Source organism: Miscanthus floridulus, chromosome 17, assembly GCF_019320115.1.
Source record: "Miscanthus floridulus cultivar M001 chromosome 17, ASM1932011v1, whole genome shotgun sequence".
Lineage (NCBI taxonomy): Eukaryota > Viridiplantae > Streptophyta > Magnoliopsida > Poales > Poaceae > Miscanthus > Miscanthus floridulus.
In genome coordinates, this window is record NC_089596.1 from 59,000,990 (window position 1) to 59,023,897 (window position 22,908).

At 47.5% G+C, this 22,908-nt stretch overlaps 2 protein-coding genes across 2 annotated transcripts; one reads left to right on the plus strand and one right to left on the minus strand.

The window, feature by feature from the left end:
• Positions 1-1,458: 1,458 nt before the first annotated feature.
• LOC136518406 (late embryogenesis abundant protein B19.4-like) lies at positions 1,459-2,693 on the plus strand. The gene is made up of 2 exons (XM_066512066.1): positions 1,459-1,671; positions 1,823-2,693. The coding sequence occupies exons 1-2, from the start codon at positions 1,554-1,556 to the stop codon at positions 2,161-2,163; spliced, it is 459 nt and encodes a 152-aa protein (XP_066368163.1). The 5' UTR covers positions 1,459-1,553; the 3' UTR covers positions 2,164-2,693.
• A 4,809-nt stretch (positions 2,694-7,502) lies between these two features.
• Positions 7,503-13,759, minus strand: LOC136516454 (chlorophyll synthase, chloroplastic). Its single transcript, XM_066509854.1, has 15 exons — positions 13,570-13,759; positions 13,428-13,478; positions 13,243-13,337; positions 11,582-11,669; positions 11,013-11,098; positions 10,818-10,904; positions 9,943-10,008; positions 9,773-9,856; positions 9,602-9,663; positions 9,418-9,493; positions 9,265-9,327; positions 9,088-9,169; positions 8,615-8,691; positions 8,008-8,055; positions 7,503-7,862 (listed from the first exon to the last, which is right to left on the minus strand). The coding sequence occupies exons 1-15, from the start codon at positions 13,688-13,690 to the stop codon at positions 7,800-7,802; spliced, it is 1,149 nt and encodes a 382-aa protein (XP_066365951.1). The 5' UTR covers positions 13,691-13,759; the 3' UTR covers positions 7,503-7,799.
• Between the last annotated feature and the right edge of the window lie 9,149 nt (positions 13,760-22,908).

Below are 22,908 nucleotides of genomic sequence, written 5' to 3' on the forward strand. Positions count from 1 at the left end.
CATCATGGATTAACAGGATTCTTATAGTATTGAGATTGTGATGGTTTTCTGATCCGCGATGGAAATTTTCCATCATGGATTAACATGATTCTTATAGTGTTGGTAGTGCCCTAGTAGTTCAAATTGAATTTCTCATCTAATAAAAATTTGAAGCTAACTCTCATCTAAAATAACTATTAGATCTAATAGATGTGAACAACTTAGCTAATATATTATACATCTAATATATGCCCTCCGTTTCAAGGTCATTTTAACTTTCTTAAATATATAATTTAAATATATACTATGTCTATATATATATATATATATATATATATATATATATATATATATATATATATATATATATATATATATAACATCTAAAAAATATAAAACGATTTATAATTTGAAACGAAGGAAAGGAGCAGTATTCTAGCTAACAGAAAAATATTAGCCGTCTCTCTGTGACTGCTATGTATTAAAACGAATAGTCGTCGAGAGACTGCTATATATAAAAACGAATAATCTAGACGACTAGACCCTTAAAATTGAGGTCAAGCTTTGTAAAACCATTCGTGTTTTAAGAAAGAACCTATCTGGTTTTTATAGGCACGGTAAATGCTTGTTGATTGTAGAAAAAACATTCTTATCCCGTGTGAAGTTTCAACTGCCATACATCTTTTTTGGCTCGACTTTGAAGAAAAATCTCCACCACTTACATTCGAACATGTCGTCCGGTCTGGAGCTATATAGAATATCCTAGAGCTATGTGGCTGAATTCAGGGGAATATAATTGTAACCCACTCCACTATAGACATGTATATACATATAATACATGGGCGAAACGCGTCATATATACACGGTGTGCCTCCATGGTGAGGGACCAACAGCTTCTCAGACAGAAAAATGCCAAGACGAAGTGGGGCAACAGGCGGTCCATGCCATCCCTGTACACTGTCTCGCCGGGCACCTGGTGGTCTCGTCCGGTCTGTCATGCCTCTCGGTCTCGGGTGCCGAGCGCATGCATACACGCGGCGGCAATGCAGCATGGCCGGAGCACCAGCTCGTCCCATGCTACAGTAGTGCTGCTACCAGCTTCCAGGCGCGGTCGTGCGTGCTTCCTCCAATCCTCCGCCTCCCGGTCGGATAACTACGGTCTACGGCGCCGGCGCACGCGCACGCATGGCATCTCTTCCCGGGGACATGCGTTCTCTCGCTCACATGCGCGCGCGCAGGCCCTCCTCGCTCGACACGCACGTACGTGTCGCCCTCGCAAGGCCTTCTAGCACACGCGTCGCGCCGCACGGGCGCCGAGGGACCCTGCATTTCGTCCGCGTCGGCACACACGTCCCCAGCCCGGTCGGCTCCCTGATGGGCCCGGCCTGCCTGGCCTCGCGACGCGCCGGCCCTTCCTTGCACGGCTATAAAATGGCGACCCCATCTGATCCTCCATATCACACAAGCAAGCGAGTAGTACGTAGCTAACAGTAAAACCTAAGAGCAGTCCTGCGTACGTCTAGCAACAATCCACACCGAGCTCGTGAGCTTTGTTCGTTAGTTTGAGGACGGCGATGGCGTCCGGTCAGGAAAGCAGGGAGGAGCTGGAGCGCATGGCCGAGGAGGGCCAGACCGTCGTCCCCGGCGGCACCGGCGGCAAGTCTCTCGAGGCGCAGGAGCACCTCGCCGAAGGTTTGTAACCTACGGCCGGGCGGCCGGCCAGCCTTTTTTATCATCTCTCTAGCTTGACTAGTCTACTATAGGACCACTACTACTTACTGCGTAAATGGCCAAGAACTGACCAATGAAACGACTGTGTTCCTCTGTTGATGTGTGCGTGCAGGGCGCAGCCGCGGCGGGCAGACCCGCAAGGAGCAGCTGGGCCACGAGGGCTACCAGGAGATGGGCAGCAAGGGCGGGCAGACGCGCAAGGAGCAGCTGGGCCACGAGGGCTACGTCGAGATGGGCAGCAAGGGCGGGGAGACCCGCAAGGAGCAGCTGCGCCACGAGGGGTACAGCGAGATGGGCAGCAAGGGCGGGCAGACGCGCAAGGAGCAGCTGGGTCACGAAGGCTACAGCGAGATGGGGAAGAAGGGCGGCCTGAGCACCAAGGAGGAGTCCGGCGGCGAGCGCGCCGCCCGGGAGGGCATCGAGATCGACGAGTCCAAGTTCAGGTCCTCCTAGATCTGATGCGTGCGTGCGTACGTGCCCCGTAGCATATCTAGTAGCTGCAGGAAGGTGTGTGTAGGCTAGTCGTAGCACGTGCCACTCCAGGTTTGGCACGTGTGCACTGAATAATGTAGGGCGTACGTCAGTCGTCGCAGCACGCATGTAGGCGGTCATATGTGTGCATACGATCATGCGTGCCTTGCTTCAGTTAGGTGCTGATGATGGTCAATTGTCAGTGGTCGTCGTGACTGTGTGTTGACTGTTGAGGCAGGTTTCTTCAGGCTTTGTCGTCGGAGTTTAGCGCCAGTTTAGCAACCTGTGTTCTGGCTCTACCCAGTGTGTGGTGGGTGGTCTAGCACCTGATGCCTCAAGGTCGTCGAGTTTGTTTGTATCCATGCTTTGGTTCGGTAACGTAGTTGTTGGTTAATAACACATAAGGATCTTCTCTGCTCTTTCGACTGCTGCAATTTGTTTGGAGTGATTCTCTTCATACGAGGAAGGATATAGCTAGTTTGGCACAAAGAGAAACCAGAACGGAAGCGAAACATAGCACCTCGCCTGTCCCAGACTCGTAGGTATAGATAGCCTGCGCAATATATACAGCATCGTCAGTAGAGCTTTGACATTCATCTTATTTCTCCCGATGAGAGTGCGCAAGCACATTGGAAGTAACAATTCTAATAAGGACTTTGATCTGCTCGCGCTCCCACCTCCCATAGTGTTTGCTTTGAGAGACAAGTCTTGAAACCAGACTGGGCAAACTAGTCAATTACATCGAAGAAACTCGATACACTACCGGGTGAATACATGGAGCCAGCTTTCCTGCTTTCACACATTTGATATGGTATGACACCGCCGATTGATGCTCTTTACGAAACCTGAATGCTGTGAACTCGTTCCATTGTGGATGGGCAATCAGCAACAATCTTTCAGGATTGATCATATAGCAACACGGTCGTTACGCAAAATGTCGCAGAACCGACCAATTTATAAGAATACAAGTATAATGGCAATCCGCAAGCGGTTGCACTGTCATACTTGAACCCATATAAACCCGGTAGTCCGTCGAGTATCACGACGGGTCTCGATAGACGATTTACAACAACCAAGATCGTACAGGATTCAACATACATGTCACATATTACATAAAGTTCACAGATACTTTTCATCATTAGAGTACGAATAAAAGTTATTACAAACCGAGTTTGATAATTTAAGCGGAAGCAAATAAGTTCGAAGATAAGTTTCCAACGTAGTTTGATACAGTGCCATGCCAGATCACGATCCACAAAAGCGAAGATAGGAATTACTAAGGAAGCCTGCCCAAGGCTTACTCCTCATCCACAGCGGGATAGAAGCAACTCTTGCAATAACCATGATACACAGTGCCATCTGCAACAATGGGAAAATAAACCCTGAGTACGAGAAGGTACTCAGCTAGACTTACCCGTCATGAACCAGAAATAAAATGACTCCAAGGATTATGCAAGGCTGTATAAGTGGACGTAACTTGACAACATTTTTGCGAAAAAGGCAATTAATCTTTGTACACTTGTGATTCCTTTATCAAGTTAATTATAACTATCCATTTCTAGATTAGCAACTATCCTGGGCCAAACATGTGGTATATTATTTAGAATCATACAATAGTAACCATAGCAGGTATTGTAATTCCATATTCATCTGAACCATCATGTTTCATAATACAGTTACTACGATGTTGGAGCTAGCCAAGTTTCTCACTATCCGGGAGAGACGGCGATTCGAATCGATTTCAACCAGCTGTGAATTTATTCCTAACACAAACCCAGATCTACCAGCCACGATAGTCTTAGGTCACCTTTGGTACAACTCAGGTACACATTTCGCGGGTCCGTACCGTGCCGCACAATCTGGAACACCAGATGCCAGGATGCTCAGGCCAAGCCTGCCCTTGGGCTCAGTCTGATCGTTCCCCGGAAGGAGCGCACAACAGAACGGTTCCCGGCCTGAGTTGAATTACTCGGCTTCGCGGTCGGAACGAATTATCCGGCCAGCTAAGTGAGAGGCATGCGTTCAATCTTGTCAGAAGTTCCAACAACGGTACGGTCCTTAATCGACACGGACGGGGATAAGTCCACACCCAAGACCTCCATGCCCTGTTGCTTCCCTATCGACCTCCCGTCCGGTCTCAATTTACTTTTACCTCATGGTTCTGTTCCACGATAGCAGATATAGCCAACCGTGCTCCGGTATCCACCTATATCTCGCAGGTGACAGGACATCACCCGACTTCTACCGGTCTAAGCATGGCTAAGCATATATATTCGATCCTGGACCTATACCGGTTAAAGGGATAATATCTGGACAAGGATTGTACATGCATCAAGTGGTTTCATTCAACTCTTATAACCTAATGCATCAATCATAAGTACGTAAGTAAACATTTGTAAATTACTGGGAGACTTATAATGCTCCGGGGCTTGCCTCGCAGAAAGGAAGTAAGGCGATGGTCAGGGCACTCCGGAAGCTCTTCAGGGTTCTGCTCCACGCCTTCGGGAGCTGCGGCTTGTGGATCCTCCTACGGGTTCCCTTCCTCTGCTTCTTCGAATTCCAGCAACGTGATCTCTTCCTCCGATCCTAGATGCATGAGTATGGTATGAGTATTACGAATGCATAATGTTAACAAGTGCATCGCGTTGTTGAGTAGGTGCATATCTCTTCTCGATTACTACTTAACTATTTCTACAATGCATCGACTACACTATAAAATAGCAGCTACTTGTTTCACTCATAACTGGAGTTCTACAAATCCAAAAACATTGATCCTGGACTTTCTGGAAAGCTTACCAAATTCTCTACAACTTTGTTATTAACCATTTTTACAGTCTACATCAGTTTCAATATGCAACTCATCATATTCTAGAATCAGTCCGGAAATGATTTAACATGCAAAATAAAGTAATAACACCTCTACTTCATGTAATCATTCAAAATTTGACAACCTAGAACCTACCAACAGTTTAAGCATACCAAATATAGTTAAGATAATATAATGGTGAAGCCCAAACTATTTATTAAATTGCCTTTATTATTTTATTTAGATATCTAGGTTAAATAATAAATATATATCAGATGTGCTTAATAAATTCCCAAAATTTTACAGAGCCTTACTAATGCTATCAAAGGACTACTATAAAAATTTCATGTCATTTTATTAAGTAGAACATTCTATACAAAAATGATAAGGAAGCAAGGCTTGAAATAGCATAAATGGAAAATCCTATTGAAAAGTGTCAAGCAACAGATTTCTTATTTTTCCTAACATCCATATGGTACTAGTATCACCTCCAACAAATTTCATAAATTTTGGACTCATAATTAATTTATAAAAATTCATGCAAGGATCAACTATTTATAAAAGAAAAATCTATAACTATAGATCTACACATGCACTGGTCTTCAAATTTTTATCCAAGCTCATATATAACAAGAATAGCCTACCACAAAAATTTCATAATTCTTGGAGCACAGGAACTCTAGATATAAAATAAACAAATTTAAATACATTCAAAAGCACATTTCAAATCCTGATTTAAATCTCCATAAATTTCTACTGTTGAAGCTAAGAACATATTTTTCCTAAATACTACATTTCCTAAGGAACACTCACAAATTTATGTCACAATTTTTGGAGCTATCAAACTAAAGATACAAAAATAACAAGATACATGAAATCAGGGTTCAAATCTGTAAAAATGAGCTAGCTTTCTATTTAACCGACACTGACAGGCGGGACCCTCCAGCCAGTTGGGCCCACATGTCACTGAGACGGAACAGAGCAACAGCGCAGGAATGACATGGGAACGGCGGAGCTCGCCGACGGCGAGGTTGCCGGCGGTGAGGTCATCACGACGTGCTCCTAGTGACCTAGCGCATCTATTGAGCCACTTGGCCGGCCCTATCGTCGACGGTAAGGACGACGGCGGCGGCAATGGCGGAGCGGCGGGGCTGGACCACGGCAAAACGCCGGTGTGGGCTACGGTGGCTCGAACAGACGCTGTGCCGAGCATCACCGAGCTACGGCGGAGCTACCTAGTGCCCTAACGCGGCCTGGGATGGACGGTGGTGACGTGGCCACGGAGACGGAGCTCACGGCGGAACTCCGGCGAGCTTAAACGCGCGGCAATGGCTTACCAAGCTTGGTCAGCGAGCACGGGAGGGAGCAGTGGGTCGCTGAGAAGACGGTGAAGCTTTGGTGGTGGTGCTGGAGTGGCTAGGCGCGGGCTGCGCGCGGCTATGGCGACGGCGGAGCTGCGGGCGCTCGGCGGCTGCTGCAGCGGGGAAGAAAGGACGCCAGAGGGAAATGGGAGCGCGGGGCGACTCAGGCGGACGCTGGCGGTGATGAAGGCGCGCCCAGGCGCGGCGTGGCCTGCGCGGACAGAGCGTTGGCGACGCGCGGCCGTCGCCGGGGACACGCGGCGCGCGGACTCTGAAACCGGTCGGCCATTCGAACGTCAATTCAGTTCGTCAGACACGATCGGAACAGCCTGACAGCGAGTTTTGGCGATGACTTAACTTCCAATCCGTGACGAATTAGCGCTAGGTTACTAAACCGACTTTGCAGACCTAAGTACCAGTTACAATTGTTGTTCAAGGATCGCATTCTAATTCTCACCCGAACTCAAGTTATAATGCCCTGAAGGTCAGCTTGTCAAGCTGTCAGTCAATCCATCACTTAGAAAATTTGTTAAGTGTTGAAAGCTGAATTTTGCTGGTTTTTGTGGGACACATTCAAGCATGTTAGGAGCTAAATCAGTCCATGACCCAAAAATCAAAGTTGTTCCTTATGTCAAACACTACAACATTGCTTTAGTGAACTCCTCCATGCAAGGTCCCTAACACCTAGTTCAACTTTAGTCAAACATGTCACTTTGAAATCATGATACATATTCAAACCATGGCTAAATGACCAAACTAGCCTTAGCACTAAATACCAAAGTTGTTCCTAATGATATCCTAAGCATGTTTGAGCAATTCGCAAGGTCATTTAAGCATTTCATGTAGTAGTCACTCATATAGCTATCCAGGTCAACACATGAAATATCACTTAAGTGCTTGATCAAGAAATGTGGCCTTCATGAACAAGGTTCCTTTGTTAACCTAAGTGTAGCTAAGGTGTTTTAGTGACCAACATTACACACTTGCATTTATTTGCACATGATCATATGAATATGTTCTAAGAAACACGAGATAACAAGCAATGTTTCATATGTTTCGATCAAATGTTTCAATTGTAAATGATGATTTATGAATGCTTGATGCTCATGCTCATGCTATGCAAGTCAAGTTATGCAAGGCTAACACCCGAGGTGTTACACAAAACTGCTTGTTCAAAGCATTGCCAGTTCAGCAGCTAACAATGGCACAATAACAATCTTACCATGCACCTACTGGCCCTACTACAACATCCAGTGATATTGCTAACGTTAACTTCTCCTCCCACCACATAACCCTTACAAAATCGATCTGTGTTCTAGAAGTAAAAGGACGTTCTCTTCCTACCCTGCACACAAGCAGCTACTAGCTTATTAACCGGTCACCACACTTGGAACAATTTGCCTCTTCGGTAGCAGAACGGTTGCGGGTTCGGTTTAAGTTGGATGCTTTCATCAATGGCTGGTTGCCAGGGCTGTCACCAGTAGGCCGAATACGAAGAACGGCTGTGCGCTTGCCTATCAGCAAAGTAAGATTGTCCGGATCAGATTATGGTTACCTCAAGCTGTTCCCTACTTGTAGGTTCCGACTAGCTAAGAGCTTCAGAACGGGAAAGACTGGATCGGAAGTAGTAAAAGAGTGGGAGAAGCAGCTGAAGCACACCTGATATTTGACATCATACTTCACAGGGTCCTTCAGGAAGTACTGGAACTGCTCCAGGAAAATAAGAAGTATTAGAATGCACAAAAACGGAAGTGGAACTGATAATGAAACAGAGTAACAGACAACCCTGTTACCTCCTCCACTACGTTGTTCATGTTTCAGACATGCAGTGTTAGACAAAAGAAATGTGCTTATCTGCGATGTTTTATTTAACACAAACCAAACCTATGTTCAAACTACTATTTGGAGGATTATAGTCTATATAGAGTGCACAAAAAAAAAGTGGATGTGCTAATGAATTAGGCAGCCCCTCTTGTCTCCTCCACTCTGTGGTATTGTTCGTGTTTCCTTTATGCATTGTGGATAAAAATGTCCTTAGTAGCAATGTTTCATTCAGAGCAGAGATATATTCAATACTGTTTTCTGGAGGTAACCAAAAGATACGCAGTTTTGCAGCCTTACAGATAAAGCTATTCCTCATAGGTCAAAAAGTTTGAACCTAGTACCACGCAGGGAGAAAGGGACTTTGCTTCAGACATTAAAACATCTGGAACAAAAAAAATCAACACACACAAAAAAAAGGTGCAACAAGAACAGTCAGGTATACCTGAAAGAACACCTGAGGAATTGTTAGCCCAAGCAACGCCAGGGCATAATACAGCTTACCAGTGCTCAATAGGTAACCTGAAAAGATGAAGAATGGAACATTAATGTTACAATTTCCTATCAAAATTCAACATAATAGCATCAAGCTATGGATGTGTTCCCTATTTTCTACTGGTAGAATATGGCAACATGCAAGACTTGAAGAAAATATAGCTACAAAATCTCGTGCATAGTGTGCTGACATTTCAAATCTTTGGAATCTAAGCTGAAAAAGTTTCAATAAGCACATCTTGTTCAAAGCTGTATTATCATGATATAGGGGAACTTCAAATCTGACGCATTATCATGATAGCAGGAGTAAGAAGCCGTGAACAGCATGACAACCAAAATATGGTATGCAGATCGAACTAGTACAGTAAGAATTAAAGTGAAGGCGGATTGTATGACAAAGGAAAAAAGCAACAGATGCCTTGCCTGCAACAGATAATTGAGTGATATCAATTGCTCCAACACATATCCATTTTGCAGTTTCCATCCCAAAAGCAACAGGAAGTGACTACAAAATTTTAAACAGTTTTTTTTTTAAAAAAAGTGAAACTGTTATTGAGAAGCACGTTAATGATAAATATTTGCACAAAAAAGGAGTATAACCTGAAGCCCCAGAGTTCTATCCCCTTCAATGCTCTTAAAATCATTTACAATAGCGATCCCTAGCTGCATAATCATAATCAAGAAAAAAGGTCAATCATCATGACATGTATGAATGATCAAAAGAAAGCCAAACAGGATGTGGAGACGAAATACCCCAGCTATGCTGTACAAAGTAGTCAAGACAATGATATCCGGTGTAAGAGTTCCAAATAACGCCTGGCCAGCCCACCTGCAAAAAGTATTTTATACCTTTAAGCTCTTGTGAATATAATGATGGTAGCATCAAAACCAACATTGTTTGCGCAACATGAAGAGAAATCAGCAATGTTGATCATACCAGGGCAAGCTGATGTAACTTGCACCCAGAGCGAAGTTCCCAATCCATCCATTCTGCTTGAGCTGAAATGATGAAGTTTTGTGAGCATCTTTCAATCAAAACGCATGTTGCGTCCCAAGGAAGTATTTTTCAGAGAAGAGAATCAGTAATAAAGAAGACACACTCAAGTACCTTGAGAGGTGGTGCTGAATATATGTAAGAAAGTAAGGAGCCACCCACAGCAAGATAAAACACAATAGGAAAATCGTGCCCAGCCTGAAATGGCAAAGCATTATAAGATGCATGAAAATTTTAATTTCACCAACTTGTTGGTGCACGAAAACAATTACTTAAGGACTTACCCACACATCTAGCAAAGCACCCAATCCAAGCCCTCCTAGCAATAGCACCCAGATCTGGGTTATTACCTGAAGAGAATAATTTTCATCAGTATTACAGGGAGTCAGGGATGACATGATAACTTAGCCAGTTGGAGTTGGCAAAACCCTTGTAAATGATACCAGAATATCATTATCATCAAGAGTCAATTTCATTTCAAATGTTACGCAGCAGCCAATGGCATTACATGTGCCACAATGGAAAAACAAATCCATTCAGGAATTAAGGCCAACTTGAAAGAGGGGATTCACAAATAGCTACAGGGCTACAACACCAAGCAAGATATCACATCTAACAACCAACCATATATATGACAACAGATATAACAACAAAGTACTAGCACTATAAATCAACCAAAGATTAAATGCAAGACCAAACAGGACGGATAGATTGAAATGATAAGCTACCTAGATTTCAAGTTTTGGAAAAACATGATGTCATTCAAAAGATGGCAACATCTCCAAGTTTATACTTTGTTTATCCACCCCCATAGACACATGTGTCCAGGTGGATACTTTTGGTGCAAACCAGTAGTGCCATTGTAAGACAAGCATGCCGGTCCTCAAACTCAATCTATTGTTTGTTGTCTAAATATAGTATAAAACCCCAATGCTTCAACTTGCAAAATAACATTCTGGAAAGGAAAGAAAAGAATGGCTCATTGATGGAAAAGAAATAACTGGTGTATGAATGGGTTTTATTTTGTGGATTGCTGGCATCCCTAAAATGGCAAGTTTGGACTCATGTACCTACAAACTAGTCAATAGTTGATGAAACTAAGCATGCATATAATTACATATGCCGACAAGGGATCCCATTTTCTCAAATATAGACATACCTCATTTTCTGATATAGCACCCGATGGAATAGGGCGATAAGGTTCATTAATTGCATCAATATCTCGATCATACCAGTCATTAAGTGTCTACAAGCAAGAATGTTTGGCTGACATACTTATTAGTAAAAATAGTCTCCCACACAGCATGTCTGAGGATATAAATGAAGGCCGACAAAGAGAATTTAAAAAGTAAACCTGTGTGTATCCTGTGAGGCATGGACCAGACATTATCATGCATACAATAGATTTTGCGACATCTTCAACTGTCCAGTGGAAATTTCCTGAATGTGACAGATTAGGGGAAAAACAACATAATCATACATACTAGTCATACGCCAAAAGGAACAGTGTTCATAAGCACAACAATTGGACACTGTACTCTGGTTCCTTTATCCTAAAAGCCTAGCCATCTGGATCAAAAGGAGTTTGATGTTGTTTTGTAAGTGCTGGGCTCGCTAGTTTGCACTCAACAGAAAGAAGGATGGACCTCTATTCTAGGCTACATTGCTTTTCCGATGCAATAAGTGTTGGTCGCTAAATACTTCGTTATAAGGATGAAGATTCAATAACACTATAGTTGATTAGCAAAGTAGGAAGCCCTTAGGAAGGTGGACAACCAACAACATAGTAGCAATGCACTACTAGATTTAATTACACAGGACAAATGCAGTTCCCAAAATTCACAGGTTGGGTTGTTTTTATGAAGTAGAGACACAAAAGCATTCAAGGAACAGATATAAACTGTTATAGGCAGCAAAGCATACCAGAGGCAGCTGCTCCACAGAGAACTCCCCATACAAGCGGAGGCCATGTCACTGGCTTAGTAAGTTGAAGACGGATCTTCCATATGTCCTGTGTCAACATATGAAAGAGGGCATTGGTGAATATTATTACAAGTTTCCAGTTTCTAGGCACAAATGGCTAGATTGCAAAAGGTTAAAGAGGTATTCATGTTATTAACTGCTGGAGATGGTAAACAATTAAAATTACACGTCTGGGAAAAGAATGCTCGAAAAGGTTTTCTGAAAAAAGGGTCAGGTTCACTTTTTTGGCCTCCAACTTGCACGACAGTTCGATTTTCAACATAAACTACGAAGTCGGGTACCGGACGCCCTCTAAATGTTGAAATCGGACCAATTTAGTCATCTTGCTCTAAAAATAATAAAAATTGGTTTAATCTCTAAAAAATCATTCTGAATTTATTTTAAATCAGAAAAACATGAAACTAGTACCAATTGTTTTCTAAAAATGTAACCTATCTGTTGGTGATTTATTTGTAGTTATTTGGATCTAATTTGTTTATGCTTCTAGTGTTTCATTAACAGGTGTGACTATAAGCAATTAAACACTAGGAACATAAACAAATACGATCCATATAACTCCAAATAGAGCATCAACATATAGATAACACTTTTAGAAAAAAAAAATCAGTACTAGTTTCATATTTTCCTGATTTAAGATAAATTAGTTGAAGGGCAGGCCTGGTGCAGTGGTGAGAGCTGTCTCACTGAGTCACCAGGTCGTGGGTTCGAAGCAGCCTCTTCGCAGATTTTCGGGGGAAAGGCTTGCCTCGGTTTTTCCCTTCCCCAGATCCCACTCATGTGGGAGCCTTTGGCACTGGGTCTGCCCTTTAAGATAAATTAGTTATGAATTTTTAGAGATGAAACCAGATTTTTATTATTTTTTGGAAAAATAGAAAACCATCTCTGAAATGAGCAAGAGACCAAATTTGTCCGGTTGCTACATCTGGAAGGTGTCCTATACCCAGTTTCATTGTTCAGGGCTGAAAATCAAACTGTTGAGCAAGTTGGAGGATGAAAAAAGAAAAAAAATAGACTTTACCCTAAAAAAGTGGTGACATGTCACTTGAAAACTATGTTGCAAGCTACGAATATTACTCAACTTTTCCATTGCAGGAAAATCCTGGCTATGTGCAGGATGAATCATTTACTGAATGTAGGGCAAAGCGTATCAAGCAATTCTGCCAAAATAATGTAACACATGCAACCTGGTCAAATGCTTAGCTTTTAGAGAGAAGTAACATGGTAGCAGCATGCACAGAAGGCAAAGCTTCATTTCCGAGAACCAAATTAGTTCTTTGTTTGTGGATCTAAGCCGCTGCTATATTAGTTGTTTGTACATACCCACATTCACCGGTTAGCAAAGACAATGGCGAACCAACAAGGCGACGACGTTGCAATGTGTAACTGTGTAAGAGACCAGAGACCACATTCAAATTAATTTGATTTCGCAGCAATAGCAATTTGGGCTTTCTCATTGTGAAGACCAGCGCATGGAAATTTGGAAACCATGTAGTTCTAAGATTTGTACTCCTATTTAATACCCAATTATCCACAATACCGGGCCAAAGTCACCCAGTGCAATATATACCCAATGCACGGGAGGAGGTTGAGGGAAGACTCACGCTCTCCTGCTTGGCACCCTTGATGCCGAGCAGCTGGTTGAAGCTGGAGCCATCCGCCGCCGGCGCCTTCTCAGGGGCCTTGGCGTTCGCCTTCGCTGCGCAACCAATCAATCACGCCCTAAAAGAGTTAGAGAGCAACGGAAAACGGCAGAATAGCACACGGAGGGGCCGTGAAAAGCACGCACCGTCTTTGGCATCGGTCTCAGCCGCGCGTACCACCGGGAACGGCCGCCTCCCTGCGAATGGAACCGACATGCATCAGGGGGTCAGTCAAACTTCTCTCGACAGTGTGTTGTTGCGTAGGCTGGAGAGAGACTACGGCAGTACCAGTTCGGTTGAAGCGGAGATATGGTGGATGCGCTGGAGAGCGGAGGCGGAGAGGAGGGCGGAAGGCAGTGGAGGAGGACGAGGCGGCGGCGGAGGCAGCGAGGAGGTGGGCAGCGGCCATGGTGAAGAGCCGAAGCGGGGGAGTGAGGCCGGGAGGGCCTGAGAGGGGAACCGATAAGGTGGCGCTCGTGTGTCGCCACTCGCGACGAATAAAGAAAAATAAAAGAAAAAATAAGAAATGTTCGCAACAAGCAGAGTGGAAACGAAGCCCAGCAACGGCCTGTTACCATTCAGGCCCCATTTGCAACACGGGATTTTTTTTTTTCCATTCCTGCATTTTTCCATGAAAAATATATAGAATTCCCCTGAAATTCCTAGGTTTCAAAGGTGCCCTTAGGCGTGTTCCTGTCTCCCACTGGGACACCACTCTCCTCCGTTTTCATCTATCTCTCTGATCATTTTTCCCTAAAAATAAGATTTTTATCTTTTTTAAAGAAAAAAATATGTCGGGGACCAATACTAGGTATCCGAAGAGAAGGAGCTAATGACCATTAACATTAATTCATCCGAACAGTCAAGAGCGCGACTACAGCTCCACCCGATCTAAGGCCGCAGGCTCCGCCTCGCCCGACCCCGAGGCCACGGGCTCCACCTCACCCGACCTCTAGGGGCTGGCTCCGCCTCGCCCGACCTCGAGGTCACGGGCTCCGCCTCACCCGACGGGGACCCATACCACCGTCAATCACTCCAGGTCCAAACATATGGCCCTGGGCCAAACTCTGACACCAAAGAAGAGACCGGCACGTCCTGATATAACGCGTGGCCATGACGGGCCATACCTAAGGATTCACATCAAGAACAGCATCGGGCGTATCGGTGTTGTTCTGCCTAACCCCCGTATGAGCGCTGACAGGCGCGTCAGCTCACCACGACGGCAGCTGCGACGGAATGGAACGCCATAACCGGCGGACGACGCCTGCGCATGGCACCAATAACGGACAGGGCCGCGATACGGAGCTGTCCCTGTTGACATCTACAGGGTCAGCGGGACCCACATGAAGGATAAGAAGAACCCGGCGATCCTGAAAGACTTCTTCCCTCTCATTCTTCTTTTTTTCTCCGCTATAACTCGTGTTTTCCCTTGACCTATAAAAGAAAAAGTGGGGTGTCCCATGAAGGGGGCCGATCCGATTAAAATCGATCAATCGAGATCGACACAAGCACTCGGCTGAGCAGCAATTGAGCTCTCAGCACCCGTTCACTCCTTTCACCAGAGACTTGGGATCATTTTCCTCTCTCGTCCGTTTGTACCACCTACTATAAACTTTCAGTGCTAGTAACACGAGCAGCAGCGATGAATTGGACGTAGGGACTTTCTGTCCGAACCAGTATAAACCTCATGTCCTATAAGCACCCCATCCGAGCCAGACGCGCAATAATACAAATTTATTCATCGGTGGTAACTCGAAACACCGACAGTTGACGCTCTAGGTAGGGGCCTTTTGCGTGTCTCGACGTCCACTTCAGGTCTTAGATGGCCAGTCACGGCATCAGCTGGGTCCCGGGCGCGCACGTGCGCTTTGGGAACTTGGACTTCATCATTACGATGGAGGGTGGGTTGGTGCAGGCTCCCATCGCCATCCAACCTTTCCACCTCGCTGGCATCGACAAGATCGCCGAGGCGCTTGGGGAGCTACAGCTGCGCGTACCGGAGCCTCGTGTCCTCGGGAGCGACCAGCTCCTCGACTTTGACTACGGGAGGTTAGAGCGCCAGCTCGACACCTTCTTAAGACATCGATCATCCTGAGAGGACATGCGCCACCTCACCTTCTCGTTCATCAACGTCATGACGCAGCTTGCCGGAGGAGAGTCACTCTCCCCGAAATACCTCATCTAGAGCGCCTCGATAGGGCTCCTGTTCGACCTCCGCAACACGCATGCCTCCATCCCCCACGAACGACAAGTTCGTGGGGATAACCGAATATGTCGTGGAATCTTTTCACAACCTCCTCATGGGAGAATTGGGGTCGCCCTATGACTCTAACTCTAGCAGGGGGAGCCATCACCCTTCTCATGAATGTTTCATAGGAGGTACCCTCGAGGGACACATCGAAAGCATCCACGAGGGAGAGGCTACCACAATGAATGACCTCGATGACGAGGTCGAGAGGGATGCAGGGGGGCCCACCTCGCCTGCGTGTGGAGCAACTGAAGGCCCAGCACCAAGAGCTCGAGGAAGCACGACTCTAGCTTGAGCAGGTATGCACGGTGCTCGAGCAAGAGATCGAGCACCATGGAGACGGCGGGCATGCGCATGCCGTGGCTCGCGACGTGAACCGGAGGATCATCGAGGATGATGAAGCCCTTCCACACTTCACTCGGGCAAGCCACAACATTGCTGCTGCGGCGGCCTTACTCCAGGGGCTTCTAGGGCCTGCGACGCCCGAGAATAGCCGGGCCCATCGTGAGATTCCCACGCTGCTCGAGAGTACGGTGGCACAATAGGCTGAGAGCTTGCTATCCCGACGATGCAAGCTCGATGCCAGCCAGCGTGCACCCTCAGAGCGACCCAATATGGACGTGTCAGTCCGCCAGGTGTAGCGAGGCGGTAAGCCACGCACTGCGGTCCCGATGCATGAGCGTCTCGGCTATAACCTTGACGCGCGCGACACCCTCGATGCCCGTTGGCGTGCCTGCAGTGACGCGAGGGAGGGGGCTAACCATGGCTACTACCCTCGTCATGGCAGACGCTACGACAGCGACGAGGATCGAAGCCCGAGCCCCCACTTGCTGGGACCTCAGGCCTTTGGCCAACACATCCTCAATGCCACCTTTCCACTATGGTATCGACCGCCGACCAACATCCCAAAATACTCCAAAGAAATGAACCCCAGACTGTGGCTCGAGGATTATCGGCTTGCTTGCCAAGCCGGTGGAGCGGATAATGACAATTTCATTATCCGCAACCTTCCATTGTTCCTGACCGATTCAGCGCGAACGTGGTTGGAACACCTTCCGCCCAACAAAATCTAAAGTTGGGCAGACCTAAAAGAGATCTTTGTGGGAAACTTTCAGGGCACATACGCGTGTCCTGGAAACCCATGGTATCTCAAAAACTACTGACAGAAAGCTGGGGAAACTCTTCATGGGTATATCGGGCGCTTCTCCCGGCAGTGCAGCGAGCTGCCTAACGTCGCCGACGCCTACGTCATAGGAGCCTTCTTGTCTTAGACCACTGTGGGGGTATTAACCCCTATACCCTTACGGCTAAGCTTAGGCCAGCCCGGATCAATAGGTTCGGTCCACCCGAAAGACGACGTGCGGCCCAGCCAGCCTGATCGAAGTCCCGCACAAGGAGTCAAGGTGGATTTGGCGATCAAGCAGGATCTTGGTCGGTTAGAATAGGAATCCTTATCCGGCCACATATGGCAATTGCAACTGACTAGGATTGGTTTCCAGATCTGTAATCCTGCCCCCCGGACTATATAAGGCGGGCAGGGGATCCCTCTAAAAAACATCTCTCATTGATATACAGTAATACAAATTAGACATAGGATGTAGGTATTACGCCTTCTTAGCGGCTGAACCTAGATAAAACCTCGTGTCTGTCTTGCGTCACCGTCTTGTTTGTGGCTTGCGCATCTGTCTGCCAACAATCTACTACCTTGGGCATACCCCTAGGTAGACTGCCGACCATATTTCATTGACAGTGGCGCGCCAGGTAGGAGGTGTGCATACTGCTCTCCAAGCAAACAAGATGGTCATCATCTCCGGCTCCATGGCTACGCCGAACGGCCTCACGTTCATCGTCGGCCAGATCACCTGGACCACCAGCTTCGACGACTTCATCGCCATGACCACGGAGGAGGCGTGGATTCAGTCCACGTCGACCACTACTTCACCTGCATCGGCTACGGCTCCGACCACTACGGATACGGCTCCGACCACGATGGATCTGGCTCCGACCATGGTACATCTGGCTCCGACCACGCCTATGTCACCTTCAGCCACGCCGACAACCCGTCATTCGCTTCCCCGCTACAAAGGGAAGCAGATCGACAACACCGACCTGCTCGACTCCATCGATCGGGTTGGCACCAAACTCGCTGAAACCCTAGCTCTGGTAAGTACGATTCAAAGTCAACCTAATGAGCAGGTAACCGCTCCCCACAATAGATCTACCCGACCAGCTCGGACCAGTCGTCCTGCACGACTTGGTACAGATCTCATGGTCACATCTACTCCTGAAGGGCGCTCCACTCGTCGCCGGCCAGCCTCTGCGACGGGTCTTCGGCTCTCCGAGTACAAAGCCTCGATGAAGAACCACCAGGTCCAGCCCTACGGCCTACGAAATGCTGCCTCCAGCTACGCGTATAACCTACAACGTCGCTTGGATCTGTGTTTTATGCACCGACCTCAGCCGAAGCCGCGCGACTTCGTCAACATGATCCGGACTGAAGATTATCAAGAAGGATCCGTCCACACAGTCCAAGAGGGCGACTCCAGCTCCTCGTCTGGCATCACATCTAAAGCATCTATACACACCGAGCTTTAGCATCACAAAGACGACGGCACCAAGTACGATCTGGATCTGCCAGACCACGCCCTGGGGTTTTCGCAATTCCTGTCTTTTCCGCCAAGACGAGGGGATTTGATCCATGTTGTCAGCAATGATGAACCATCGGCGGTTGGCAAAACAGAACAAGAAAGGACCACGCGTGAAGCACGCAATATTGACCGGTTCAATCACCGACAAATCGAAGCCAAAGCAGACCAGGAAGCGCGACGCATAAGGGTCCAGCCACGTGACCTCAACGATGCTTTCGATAGGGTGGGGGACAAACAGGTCTTCAGGACTCCAAGTGCCAACGTAGCCGTCGCCATGGCAATAATGCAACGGCTACCCAACACCCCGGAAACCCAAGCGGTTCGCGATGAAATACAAGCCTATCTGACGGCTACCATGGCCCAGACCGCAGAGATTGTAAATCAAGTCCGGGCTCCATCCATCTCAGTCGAGTCAAGCCACAGCCGCCAGCTTCCAAGTCGCTCACAGCCACTCAACCCACGTGGCTCGTGCAACAATGACCCATCAGACAATCGTCAAGGCGGAAACGGTGGCCATGACGGTGGTCGGGATGACAACCGCCGTCGGGAGGACAACCGTCGCGACGTCCGGGACAATAATCACCAAGACAACCGCGACAATCGCCGCGATAACCACGGTTGCAGGGCTAATACAGATGGCAATCGAGATCACCGCGATGGCAATAATGATCTCCGCCATTACCTCGGTGAACGCGACCTGCACGCTCGCATCAACCAGAGAGCCGACGATCGAGCATCCCATGAAAGCTATCGCCGTATGGAGTATGACACTGCCCACGGTCCGCCAGGTTTGAAGCAGTTTACTCCACACCTTCGCCAAGTCATATGGCCCAAGAATTTCAAGCTCGGGAAACTTCAGAAGTACGATGGCAAAGAAAACTTCGAATTATGGGTCATGCTCTACGAAACCACGTGCAGATCAGCCATGGCTGACAAGCACATCATGTCTAACTACTTCCTAGTCACTGTTAGCCATGCAGGTCACCAATGGCTGGTCAGCTTGCTGGTGAACTACTTTGATTCTTGGCAGGAGCTTAAGCAAGCCTTCATCGACAATTTCATCGCTACTTGTGAACAACCGGGCAACAAGTACGATCTGCAACGGATCTGAGATTGGAAAGATGAGCCACTGCGCGAGTATGTTCGGCGTTTCTTGGAGATGCGCATCAAGGTCCCATCAATCTCCGACAACGAGGCAATCGAGGCTTTCATCACTGGCCTCCGCTTCCACGACGCCCTAAGAGACAAGCTCCTCCGGAAGAGACCTGAATTGGTCACAGCGCTCCTATCCACCGCTAAGAAATATGCGGACACCGACGACGCCAAGAAGATAATTATTGAAGAAGCAGCAAGGGTTCCACGCTCCGACCACCATCCACACCGCGACGATTACCACGGCAATCGTGGTCGGAACGACAATTTTGACCGCCGCAACCAGCGCAATGACTCCCGCGACCACCGTGACCAACGTAATCAGCGGCGCAACCGCCGTGACGATTACAGGAGCAAGCGTGCCCGGGAAGACGACGGCGAGGTCAATACCGTGAAAAAGGGCGGCGGACGTCGTAACTATGAAGATGACTACGCCAAAGCATTGAAGGGGCCCTACCAGCTCCATCCTAAGTCGAACCATACCATGGAGAATTGCCGCGTCCTCAAGTCTATCTATATGCGTCAACAGGCTCTGGATACATCCGACAAGCCTAACGATGCAGCGGAACAGCGCAACGAGGATAACGATGATGACGATGCAGACCCTCGTCACAAGTACGTCAAGCCAACCGATCACGTACACACCATCATCAGAGGCAAAGTGTCCATCGAGACCAAGAGGGAACGCAAGCTACTCGCCCGTGCTTGCTTGAACGTGGCCAACGCCGATAACCTCCTCACCGATCCCCGGCTCCCTCTGTGGTCTCACCGCGAAATCTCTTTCAGCAGGAAGGACCAATGGGCTGCAATACTGGAGCCAGGATGTTTTCCCCTGGTCCTCGATCCTTATATCAACAAGGTCTAGTTCGATAGAGTACTGATCGATGGCGGCAGCTCCATCGATATACTGTTCAAGAACAGTCTGCCCGCCCTGAAGATAGCTTAGGCGGATCTTAAGCCATACGAGGCATAGTTCTAGGGTGTTCTCCCCGGACAGAGCTCTACACCTCTCGGGCAGATCATGCTACCTGTCCAGTTTGGGACCCCGGACCACTTCCGCACCGACTACGTCAACTTTATGGTCGCTGACTTCGACGGCACCTACCATGCTATTCTTGGTTGGCCGTTGCTCACCAAGTTCATGGCCATACCTCATTATAGGTATCTGGTGCTCAAGATGCCTACCGAGAAAGGAGTCCTAACCCTTCGAGGTAACGTGTACGCCGCTTACACCTGCGAAGACGATAGCTTCAAAATAGCAGAGGCCCACGACCTCTCTATTCGCATGGCCGAGACTGTGCTCGACGCTAAGAAGACCTCAGCCGACCACCTAGAGATCCTAGAGCTCGAGGCTCCATGCAAGAACATCAGGTCCAAGGAGCACAAGGCGATCCAGCTGGTCGATGGCGATCCCAGCAAAATGGCCCTTATCGGGGCCAACTTGGATCCCAAATAGGAAGACACGCTCGTCAGGTTCTTAAGGAGCAACGTGGATGTGTTTGCATGGAAACCTTCCGACATGCCCGGTGTACCTCGGAACTTGATCGAGCACTCCTTAAATGTCAACAGCAAGGCCAAACCAATCAAGCAGAAGCTACGACGGTTCGCTCGTGACAAAAAGGAGGCGATTAGGGTAGAAGTTACATGGCTTTTGGCAGCCGGATTTATCAAAGAAGTGTATCATCCGGAGTGGTTAGCCAACCCGGTTCTTGTACGCAAAAAGAATAATGAATGGAGAATGTGCGTTGATTACACTGATCTCAACAAACACTGCCCTAAGGACCCCTTCGGCTTACCTCGCATAGACGAGGTCGTAGATTCAACTGCCGGTTGCAAGCTGCTTTCCTTTCTCAATTGCTACTCTGGTTATTACCAGATCACTCTCAAAAAGGACGACCAGATCAAGACGTCTTTCATCACGCCTTTTGGCGCCTACTGCTACACGACTATGTTGTTCGAGCTCAAGAACGCCGGGGCTACATACCAACACGCCATTCAGGCCTGCCTCATAGATGAGATAAAAGACGACCTTGTAGAGGCCTATGTGGATGATGTAGTTGTCAAAACCAAGGAAGCACATACCCTTGTTGACAACCTAAGATGCACCTTTGCAGCCCTCAATACATTCCAATGAAAGTTAAACCCAAAGAAGTGCGTCTTTGGTGTTCCTTCTGGTATATTGCTAGGCAACGTCGTCAGCTACGACGGCATACGCCCTAATCCGGAGAAAGTCAAAGCTGTCTTAGACATGAAGCCCCCTAAAAAGGTAAAGGATGTCCAGAAGCTTACCGGATGCATGGCTGCTCTCAGCCGTTTCATATCAAGATTAGGAGAAAAAGGGCTACCGTTCTTCAAACTGCTCAAAGCATCCGAGAAGTTCGAGTGGTTGGAGGAAGCAGACGCTGCCTTCATGCAGCTAAAACAATACCTCACATCACCTCCGGTCCTTACTGCTCCCAGAGAAGACGGAACTCTCCTAATTTACATTGCGGCAACCAATCGGGTGGTCTCCACTACCATGGTGGTCGAGCGCGACGAGTCGGGCCACGCCTATAAGGTACAGCGGCCAATTTATTTCATCAGTGAGGTCCTCAATGAATCCAAGACCAGGTACCCACAGATTCAGAAACTACTCTACGCCATACTGATAACATCCCGAAAGTTGAGACATTACTTCGACGAATATCGTGTGGTGGTCATGACCGAGTATCCTTTGGGGGACATCATTCGCAATAAGGATGCGAACGGGCGCATCGTCAAATGGGCAATGGAGCTATGCCCCTTCTCCTTGGAATTTGCAAGCCGTACTACAATCAAGTCTCAGGCACTCGTCGATTTCATCGTCGAGTGGACAGACTTAAGCACGCCTGCCTCTCTAGGATCCGACAAATATTGGATGATGTACTTCGACGGCTCTCTCAACATTGATGGTGCGGGAGCAAGAGTTCTTTTCGTGTCACCATCCCAAGAGCAGCTCTGGTACATTCTCAGGATTTATTTCCCAGCATCTAATAACGCCGCCGAGTATGAAGCATGCCTGCATGGTTTACGCATTGCGGTTTTGCTTGGTGTTAAACATCTTTATGTCTACGGAGACTCGGCTCTGGTCATCAACCAACTCAACAAGGACTGGGACACGACCAGCGAAAAGATGGACGCATACTGCAGATTGATAAGAAAGCTGGAAGGCAGGTTCTATGGCATCGAGTACATACACGTGGTCCTGGACAAGAACCAAGCAGCGAATGCGCTGTCAAAGTTAGGATCATCCCGAGCCAAAATCCCACATGGCGTATTTATCCAAGACCTGCTCACGCCTTCCATCGAAGAGGAAGATTCCACGGTCGACAAGGCTCCGGACCAGCAATTGGTGGCTACGGTTCCGGCGCCGAGCACAACCGAGCCGCCTCCGACCACTCATGAGCCTGACTGGAGAGTACCTTTCATCAAGTACTTAACAGATGACATCGGTTATACTGATCGGACAGAAAACGAGCGCCTGATGCGTTGCAGTAAGCAGTACCTGCTCGTCGATGGCAAGTTATGGCGCAAAAACACAAAGGAGGAAATCTTGATGAA

What these genes read in the sequence shown, in the direction of transcription:
- LOC136518406 (XM_066512066.1), top strand. Translation starts at nt 1,554, where the DNA reads ATGGCGTCCGGTCAGGAAAGCAGGGAGGAGCTGGAGCGCATGGCCGAG. An exon ending in GCAGGAGCACCTCGCCGAAG is followed by an intron (nt 1,672 to 1,822) that starts GTTTGTAACCTA and finishes GTGTGCGTGCAG; the next exon opens with GGCGCAGCCGCGGCGGGCAG.
- LOC136516454 (XM_066509854.1), bottom strand. Translation starts at nt 13,690, where the DNA reads ATGGCCGCTGCCCACCTCCTCGCTGCCTCCGCCGCCGCCTCGTCCTCC. An exon ending in TCTCCGCTTCAACCGAACTG is followed by an intron (nt 13,479 to 13,569) that starts GTACTGCCGTAG and finishes TTCCATTCGCAG; the next exon opens with GGAGGCGGCCGTTCCCGGTG. An exon ending in GTGCTTTGCTAGATGTGTGG is followed by an intron (nt 9,857 to 9,942) that starts GTAAGTCCTTAA and finishes TTGCCATTTCAG; the next exon opens with GCTGGGCACGATTTTCCTAT.